At 28.6% G+C, this 10,004-nt stretch overlaps 1 protein-coding gene across 3 annotated transcripts; it reads left to right on the top strand.

The window, feature by feature from the left end:
* The first annotated feature begins 5,164 nt into the window (after positions 1–5,164).
* Positions 5,165–9,869, top strand: LOC110616722 (COP9 signalosome complex subunit 7). Of its 3 annotated transcripts, none has more exons than XM_021759202.2 (9): positions 5,165–5,567; positions 5,762–5,837; positions 6,817–6,905; positions 7,314–7,403; positions 7,701–7,745; positions 7,842–7,912; positions 8,003–8,141; positions 9,221–9,309; positions 9,501–9,869. In XM_021759202.2, exons 1-9 carry the CDS (start codon positions 5,409–5,411, stop codon positions 9,520–9,522), a joined length of 780 nt encoding a protein of 259 aa, XP_021614894.1. In that variant the 5' UTR covers positions 5,165–5,408; the 3' UTR covers positions 9,523–9,869. The 3 variants fall into 3 exon arrangements, with proteins under 3 accessions (XP_021614894.1, XP_021614906.1, XP_021614900.1); XM_021759214.2 differs by having other exon boundaries at positions 9,204–9,309; XM_021759208.2 differs by having other exon boundaries at positions 9,201–9,309.
* The last annotated feature ends 135 nt before the right edge of the window (positions 9,870–10,004 follow it).

Raw genomic sequence — 10,004 nt, 5'->3', positions numbered from 1 at the left:
AACCCATTTCTTTATTTTTTTTCTACACCAAATTTTTTCAAATTTTCAATTTCAATTAATTACTCATTTTTTCCCTATATCTTTCCAAAGTAAAATTAAAAAAAAAAATTAAAGAGAAAATTCAAGATTGATGGAGAGTAAATAGTAACAAAGAGTTAGAAAATTTAAAGATATATTAGGAGTTTTGATGTAGGAATGTTTCTTATCATTTTTATGTGAATATTTATGAGGAATATTATATTAATATGATTTATTTGTTTATTCTTTATGAAAAAGAAGTGGAAGGGAATAGTGGAAATTCTAAAGGAAAAGGAAATGAAGATTATAAAATTTTAAACTTGTAGAAGATTTTGAAAAGTTTAAGATTTGTACTCAATTTTATTTGAATAAATTCAATAATTTGTTAATTAGGTTTTATTTGAAAATTTTATAGAACTAGATCAAGTGAATAATATTTTAGTTATATAGCATGATTAAATTTTGAAGAAATGATAAATTTGATAAATAGAAAATTTTGAAATTAATATGTAATTTGAGCAAAATTTAAGTTATGGACTAAGTGGAATGCCTCTACTTTCTTTGATAGAGATGTAATTTGGTTAAAATGTAGTAATAAAAAAAATTAAAAAATTAATTATTAGTCTAAATAAGGAATATTATGTTAAACGTTGTAAATTAATTAAATTAGGATTGAAAGAAAGTTGTTGGATAAAAATAAAAATTAAAAGAAAAAGAAAAATGAGATATGATGTATCGTGATAAATAGAAAAAAAATATTAGATTAGAAAAATAATAATAATAATAGTTAATTAATTAATAATTAAATTATAAATTTGTAATTTATGTAGTTGAATTAAATTAATAGATTTACATGACACGACAATATTTAAAAGCATAATTATAATATAATAAAATATTACGGTTTGAATAATTGAAAATTACACTGTATTGAAAGTTTTTGTTCCCATATTTAAATGTATAAATTATTTAAAGTTCATAGTAAGTTTGGTGAGAATTGCGAGTTAGTTTAAGGTGTGGCATGCTATACAGATCTTTGCAGTACTGCATTACACTGATTGGTACTCTACATGTATGGCTGATATACTCTATCGCTACACTCTTTTGAGTCACAGTTATTTGGCACTTTGTACCCTATAGTTACGGTTTATGACTTAACAGTTTCATTTAAATTTATAGGGGTCAAAAATAAAATAAAAATAATAAATAAAAGTTTTAAGAGAAAATAAAATTTTTTATATTATAAAGAAAAAGAAAAAAAATATGAAATTAAAATATATATATATATGTGAAATGATAATATGATTTAAAATTATTTCAAATTATTAGCTACACAGTTTATTGTTATTTATTTGACTTATGGTTGATAAATGAATTTTGATTTAAATGTTTTATTTAAAAAAAAAAAGGTTAAGCACTGAGCAATTTGTTTAGCAGCTAGGAATTCACGCAGGTTGTAGATAAAAAGAATAGTAGATCAAGATCTGCATCAACCCGACTAGAGTTACATCATTAACTATCTTGGCTATATTTTATAAATTTTATATAAAGTTAATTTTGGAAATATGGCATGTACATAAAGATTTAGAGATAAAGTTGTATATGGTTTGAATTATATATATTTGAAGATTTTAATTTTGATGTAAATATGGATTATTAATATAAATTTTTGTGTTTAGATTAATGAAACGGTTATGAATTATTTGATATGAGTTGAAATTGCATTGATTTTACTATTCACATATGAAATTAATATCATATTTCAGAGAAACTCTGCCAAATTTTAGGTTAAAAAAGGAGAGCCATGATTTACATGATATAAATTAAAGCAAAAATAAGAGAACTGTTATAAAATGTGATGTCTCCGCATTGGTTAATTAAATAACCGGGTAGGGAGTGTTACATTTATATTTTTAAAAATCTATTAAAATATAATTATTTTTTACTTTCATCAACGAAATAGTCTTTTCATTCAATTTCGTCTATTTATACCGTTAAAGATATATCAAAAAATCAAATTATCTTCCTTATTTAATTAAATTTATCTTCTCTGAAAAGAAGTCATCTGCACTCTAAAGAGTCATTAGCGCTGTCATCTCGCATCTCATCATTAGTGTCGTCGGCAAAACCCGAAGCCATGTGTTGTGATAGTATGGAGAGCTCAGCTGTTTTGAGGATGCGAGATGACAACAAGTTCATGCCCAACAAATGGCGTTGGAACAGCCGGCGCTACAAGGCAATAATTCAATGTTGTGTTCTGTTGTTGGTGTCGTCCATAAAGCCCAAAGCCATGTGCTTCAACAGCATGGAGAGCTCGTTTGCCTCTAGGACGTGGGATGACAGTGACTTTATACCCGACGAATGGTGTTGGAACAATGCTGTAAGGTGACAATCTAATGTCACATCCCGTCATTAGTGCCGCCAATGAAGCCCGAAGCTATGCATTGTGACAATATAGAGAGACTAATTATCTTGAAGATGCAAGAAGATAATTGCGAGAAATCACAGAGTTTCATGTGATATCGTCAACTTTATGCGTGCCAGCGATGGAAAGAAAAGTCGAAATGCAAATATTGCATTGTCATTGATGATCCAAACTAGCCACGAGAGCGGATCGACTATGCATGAATTTGGGCGGCGGCAGTTAGGGTACTTCTCACAGAAGAAGATTATCTTTAGCTAAATTATAGGTTGGTCCCTATAAATGTTATAAAAAATTGAGAAGAGGATGAGGGCAAAATTAAAATTTAAAAATTTTTTCTTTTATTTTTCATCTATTTTTAATAAAAAAGATGATGAAATGACTGATTATTAATAATTTAATTGTGTAAAAATATTTTAATAAACTTTTAAAAATATAAGAATTGACTTGTAAATAATGATAATATCTATGAAGTGAATAATAAATTTTTCAATAAACAATAGTTAAAGAGACTATTAGTTTATCAAACCCAATAAAAAATAAACATTAATATTTATTTAGAGTATATTAAATGAGACTTTAATAAATTAATAAAATAAAAAATTTATTTTCAAATAGAGGCACTAATATACTTTGTATATAGTTATAATGAAATTTAAAAAAAAAAAGTTATAATGAAAATTTTAAATACATAGGCAAGATTTTATTTTTTAGTGGCAGCAATATTAAAAATAATAGCTATCTATATTATATATAAAAGTGGAAAGGAAAAATATTGAGATTTCCAATCATACCCTTAGTTTTTTAATTATTTATTTATGATAGTTTTTAATTATTTTATAGTTGATAACTTTATTATTTAAAATAAATAATAATTTTATTATTTAAATTAATTTTATAGTTAAAAAATTCTTAAAAGATATATACAAAATATATTGATATTAAATTTTTTAAATAAGGATATAAATTAGATGATAATTTTTATTATTTAATTTTGGAGTTTATTAAAAAAACTTGAAAGAATTATTAAATTAATAAAAATATAATTAAATTAATTTTAAAATTAAAATTATTAAAATAACATGTTTAAATATCAGATAATTATTAAAATAATAAATTCATATTTTTTAAGTAGAAATTAAAAGATGAAGTTAAATTTAATTAATGAGAATTAAAAATTTTAATAAATAAAAAATTTAAAAATAAAATGATCATTATTGAACATTTTAATTTAATTAATTTTTATTTAAATCTAATAGTAAAATATAAAAGGATAATATTTAAAATCTATAAATGAGATTAGATTAGTCATATCAGATCAAATTTATCATTATCTTTGAATATTCAGTCTTTATCTTTTTACCATCCTTGTATATAAATACCATATAACATGTGATTAATCAATCTATTAATTGTATTTTTAAGTGAATTACAAGTAGGAGATTTTATATAAAAGGAGTAAAAGAAAAATATTATGTATCATTAGTTATTTTTTTTATATTTTTATAAATTTTATTGTCATAGATTAATTTATTAAGTATAAATAATAAATTAAAAATTAATTAAAATAATTTTATATTAATTTTTTTCATATATAACATTATAATTTTAATATATTATTATGGAATAAAATGATAAAATATACATTATAATTGAAAGAGAGGAATAAAAGATTTTTTAAACTATTAGTTGAATATAATCATAATATATTTATTTCTATTTTGATTGGTTAATCATTCAGAGATTAATGTCCTTTTTAAATTTAATTTTTATTATTAAGTAATATTTATTTTTTAAATTAATTTAAGTTAAACTAATCATTATATACGTAATTAATTAAATTTTATTGAAAAATAATTTCAAAAAAATTATTAATTTACTATTTAATAATATCATATAGTTTAAGTATACATTTTATTTTATTGTAAAAGAAAATTATATTAGTTAAATAAATAATTATTTATATATTTATTCTATACTATATATATATAAAAGTAGCGATGAAAATATTAAAACGGTCAATAAATGCCCTTAGATTTTTTTTTATTAATAATTAATTAACTAAACAAATAATTATATTTGTAGTTTAGATTTCTTATAATAACATATTCTTATCATAAATATTTTACCATTAAATTTAGTTAGAGTTATGATATGAATAGAATTATAAATTTAATAGAACATCTTCTTATATTATTTTTTAAAATAGATGATAATATTATACTTTAGTTAGTTAAGAAAAATTTTAAATAAATATATAAGATGTAATAATATTAAAATTTTAATATATCTACCATTAAATTTATAGGTTTTTATACATATGATAATTTAAAAAATTAAAATATATATATATATAATTTAAATATTATTTAAAAATATAAAAAATAATTATCATAATATTAAAATAATAACAAATAATTATAATTCTTAATAATAATAAAATTTAATTAGAATATAAATTTATGATATTAAATCTCCATATTATAAATATCAAATTGCTAATAACACTAATTTAATCACATCGCACTCGTAGAATAAAAAGAATAATATGCACTAACATATTAAGTATAATTATTGAAAAATTAATTAATAATTTTTTTTTAAATTTAAGTGATGTTTTCATTTATTTTTAAAATTAAGAATAATTAATTAATTTTTCCATGAAATAAATTTGCAGTTCAAATATCTTAATTAGTTATATATATATATACACACATATAGACGTCATAAAATGGCTACAAAGAGAGCGAACCGGGCGTCGATCGGACAACCTCCTGCTTCTTCTGCCGTCAAATTGCAAAACCACACATTCAGAGAAATACTTAAGCCCTAAAACTTTACCATCTCAGAATTGGCACCATCCCTTCCCATCTTACTACTTCAAAGTTTCTCAATGTCCTGAGTCCTTAATTCCCACAAAACCATTTCAATTTGTCTAGGGCTTGTGTTGGGTGTGTCTTTTCTGAAGATGGACATCGAACAAAAACAGGCAGAACTAATTGATCACTTCGTCAAGAAAGCATCGTCTCTCAAAGGCACGGTCCTTGGCCCAGTTATTATTGAGGCCACTTCTCACCCCTCCCTCTTCGCCTTCTCTGAGATTCTCGCCGTACCCAGCGTCGCTGAGGTCAGAATTGTAACCTTTTCCGGTTATTTTTTAATTTAATTTGATTTCTTTATTATCGGAGAAACTATTTGTTTGTTAGTTTGAATGTAACATAAAATTACATTTCGTTTTTTTTCTTTTGGGTTGTGTTAGATTCAGACTTTTTTTTTTTTTTTTTTTTTTTTTTTCTGGTACTGACAAATGGATTCTTGCAGCTAGAAGGAACTGAAAATTCGCGGTACCTTGATGTGCTTCGGCTGTTTGCACACGGGACATGGACTGACTATAAGAGTAAGCTTACAGGCGCCTGTTGCTTTATGGGTTTTACGTTGCTCTATAGCTGGGGATATGCATTAGGTTATTTTTCACGGGGGGTAAAAGTTTCGCATCCCGTGAAGAAACTCGAGATATTGACATCTGAAGCTCTTACTGCGCTTTAATGTTCTCCTGCTAGAGGGGCATTTTTTCTTTGTTCATGTGATAATATTGTTGAGCTATTAAACAGTTTCCGAATTATTACGCTGAAAGTGATACTAGTGATTGCACCTAGTTACCCCCCCCCCCTCCTTTTTTTTTCTTTTTATTTTTTTTATGACCGACAGTGATGAGTAGGACAAAGCCAATTTCTCTTAGGAAGCTCGATTTAGAATTCTGAGTGTATGAAGTGGCCTTTATGTTTTTTTAGGCATGTTTGTCGATTATGTATATCTGCAAGCTGGTTCTATGTTCAAAATGGTAAAAATTTATATGTGCCGCTTCTCCAGTGGATTTTAGTTTTCTTTTTGGGCACAGTCGACTAAATACTTCTTTGCTGTGTAGCTTGCTTGAATCTTATGTTCAGAATGAGATACTTCAGATTTCACATCACTATCTCTAGAATGATTGTATGTCTGAGAGAACATAACTCTTAGATACATAGCCTATATTCTTGGTGGGGTTTCTATTCATTGTTTGCGCTGACAAAAGACCAAATTTAAGTCAAAAGGCAATTGAAGCACATATAAGAGAAGGGGTGATTGCTTCAGTGGAAGGAAAAGGAAACAAGAAATAATCAGGAAATATGCTTATGAAGAAGGAAATCCATAAAAGAAAGATATGTGGTGAAGAACTAGTGGCATTTATATGTAGATATCCGATTTTTCTTGTTGCCAGGGGACTATTTGTTTATTCAGTTGGATCACTGAATAATAAATTTATCACTGGAGTCTTGTTTTTCACTTGCCTTTGAGACATTATAATGAAATTGGGAAATAAACCTATCTCTTGACAGATAATGTTGAGCGTCTTCCTGAGCTGATTTCTGATCAAGTCCTCAAGCTTAAACAACTTACTGTGCTTACACTCGCTGAAACAAATAAGGTATCTTTCTTTGGAGCCCTTTCCACTATGCTAGTTATGTATATCCAAAATTTCATTTGTCTGCAGTCTGATGATGATAGAACCTTTCCCCTAAAACTCGATGGAAAAGTTACAATTCTCATTTATTAAATTGAGGAAAGGAAAAACCAGTTAAATTATGGCCCAAGTTTGAAAATTAATTGATAAAGCATGATCTTGACTGTCATCATGTCACTGAAAATCATGAACATGTTTGTGATTAAATAGTGACATGTCATGATTAATCAATGGAATATATTCTGTGACTGTAGTGTCTTGATGAAGATCATAGATATTTTCACCTATTATCTGCATTCTGCACTCCAATTTGAATGTTGGATATTATGTGATCTGTCCCTTAAGCGTGTTCTGATCTTTTTCCTTTTCCAGGTTCTACCCTATGATCAACTAATGCAAGAGCTAGATGTTACCAATGTTCGTGAACTTGAGGATTTTCTGATCAATGAGTGCATGTATGCGGTATGTTTTCTTTCTTGCCCCTTTCATGATGTCATGCTGTTTTAATTATTATTTATTTATTTATTTTTATCTTCTTAAAAAATATATTAATTGTGCATGAACTAGATTAGAGTTGAATTTATTAGCTGCTTTTTTATTCGGATAGTCGTTTTGGAATTTAGTTTTCCCTTGTTTCCATCATTTTGGGAAGGATTCTGGTGATGATATTACAATTTGTTTAATTTTACTGATTAATTGAGAAAAAACTTGATGGAGATTCTGATTGTTGCATTTGTTATCCTGCACCTGTCATTTTAGGGAATAGTGAGAGGGAAGTTGGATCAGTTGAGAAGGTGCTTTGAGGTATGGAATACTGGGATTGCCTTGCTGCTTCTGTTTTTCTCTCGTTATCTCCCATTTGAGCATGTTGAAACTCTTCTGGTGCTTTATGATATACAGGTTCAATTTGCAGCTGGGAGGGATTTGAGACCTGGACAACTTGGGAATATGTTGCAAACACTATCAAACTGGTGAGATATCTGTTTCAACTTTCAACTTTGAAGTGGCAGTCTTCAAGTTCCCCTGGCTGTTTTGCTTACCTGGACTTTATTTGTGTACAGGTTGGCTACGTCAGAGAATCTACTTGTATCAATTCAAGAGAAGATAAAATGGGCTGATACTATGAGTGAATCGGACAAGAAGCACCGGAAAGACGTGGAAGATAGGGTTGAAGAAGTAAAGAAGTCCCTCTCCCTCAAGGTCAGTTGATTCCAGTTTTATACTTGAGGTTTAATTAATTAATGGGATATTCCATGCATATAATATTTCTTTGGGATGGGAAGACGGGTGGTGGGGTGGGGGCAGGGCTTGTGACAGGCAGACAGAGAGAATGTGTCAGTAGCTGGCTAGAAGCCCTTAGGTTAGGGTTTCTACTGAGAAACAGTGGAGAATAACAAAAGAGGAGGGAAGAATTGGAGAAAGACAGATAAGAAAGAGATAGGAAGTAGAAGAAGAATATTGAGATAGAGAAACAACTGATTGTCAGTTCTTATGGGAATTCTTGAATGAAAATTTCCCTTCACTGATCACACCTTTCATGCTTCTAGTTCTTTTTCCTTCAAGATTGCACTACCATTTGATTTCTTAACTCTCTTCCTTTTTCCTTTTGATTTGGTAGCCAAGCACACCTGGATTTTCTAATACCAATTTGTCATTGGAGCCCTTAAATTGGGGTTTCTACTAAGAAACATAGGATAATAACAGAAGAATGAGAAAGAGATAGAGAAGCGAGACAGCTGATTGTTATTGGAATTTTTGAATGAATTATTCTCCCTTTACAGATTACACCTTTTATACTTCTAGTCTCTTAACTGTCATCGACTTTCTATAACTGCTCAAACAACTCTTCTAACTACTAATATATTTTCCTCCGAAAGCTGACTAAATCTTTTCCCCTGTACATGACAAAGCACCCCCCCCTTCCCTCCCTCTCTCCACAAACACACACAGAGGTCTGGTAGATCTGCATTCTGGCAAGTTTGGCTGTCTAAATTAAACAGCGTATCATTTAGAATTATCTGTATTTATTATTTATTAGATGATCACTACTTGCTTATTTCAAAATTTTCTCTGTAAAATTTCTGGTGGATGAATGTGAAACTACATTTAACTAGTAGGGGTTTGGCTTGCATTAGATGGATGATTTTTTTGAGTTGTGGTGGTGTAGATCCTATGATGTCCATAATGTTAGTATATGATAGAGTTTATATTCAGTATCTGGGATATGTCGGTCGATGTGTCTTACTTACGTTGTGGCAGAAGTTACACACTGTAAGCAGGCCGACATTGACTTCAGAGGGCACGAGGAGATCTACTCTGAACCTGGTGGAGTGATGGACTATGAGGAGGACCGAAGCCGACCCAAAAGGTATTAAGGAATGCACTGTCAAAGTGATGTCAGATTGTGCATATACTTCTATTTGTTTGTTTGAATTTCTGGTAGATAATAGTTAAATGTTATACAGGGGACTGATGTTCCTTTACTTATCTGAAAAAGTAAATAAACTGTTACCACTTTATCGTTGGAACGGTGATTGGTGATTTTGGAAAATTTTGCAGGAGGCGGCATCCAATATCTTGAAGGTATAGATAGATAGAAAAACTCATTGGATACATGCCAGATTTTCACTTATAGCATTCCAGCAACAGATGATTTCTGCTTTTTGGGACAATGATGCTTCTTCTGACCACGAAGTTTTCGTTGTCAAAATGGATTGATATTTGAAAACTGTTACCTTGTTCTTGAACTTAATGTTATTCGTGTCGAGGTAGAAAGAACGGAACCAGATTTGGTGGTGCGGCTGAAAATTTTACGGGTCACAAGCTGAATTTTTATGTTTCCTATTATCCTTCTTTTTGATGCTTGCGCTTCAATTTGCATGTGATGAATTATAGCTGCTTCAAAAAATGAAAATGTTTTCCCGAGAATTTTTACTGTCTGCCTGATGAATGGAGTCTTTTACGACAACACAATTACCTGCAATCTGCAGATCTCTGAAATTAGTAGTATATCTATTTACCGCATTACTTTTAGAATCACGAGTAATGCAATGTGTACACTTT

The sequence above is a fragment of the Manihot esculenta genome, chromosome 1, assembly GCF_001659605.2.
Source record: "Manihot esculenta cultivar AM560-2 chromosome 1, M.esculenta_v8, whole genome shotgun sequence".
Classification (NCBI taxonomy): Eukaryota; Viridiplantae; Streptophyta; class Magnoliopsida; order Malpighiales; family Euphorbiaceae; genus Manihot; species Manihot esculenta.
This window is presented reverse-complemented; position numbering and strand designations above follow the sequence as displayed.

Coding starts and splice junctions, on each gene's coding strand:
- LOC110616722 (XM_021759202.2), top strand. CDS start 5,409: ATGGACATCGAACAAAAACAGGCAGAACTAATTGATCACTTCGTCAAG. Junction 5,568..5,761: donor CCGTACCCAGCGTCGCTGAG/GTCAGAATTGTA, acceptor GGATTCTTGCAG/CTAGAAGGAACTGAAAATTC. Junction 7,746..7,841: donor AGTTGAGAAGGTGCTTTGAG/GTATGGAATACT, acceptor TATGATATACAG/GTTCAATTTGCAGCTGGGAG.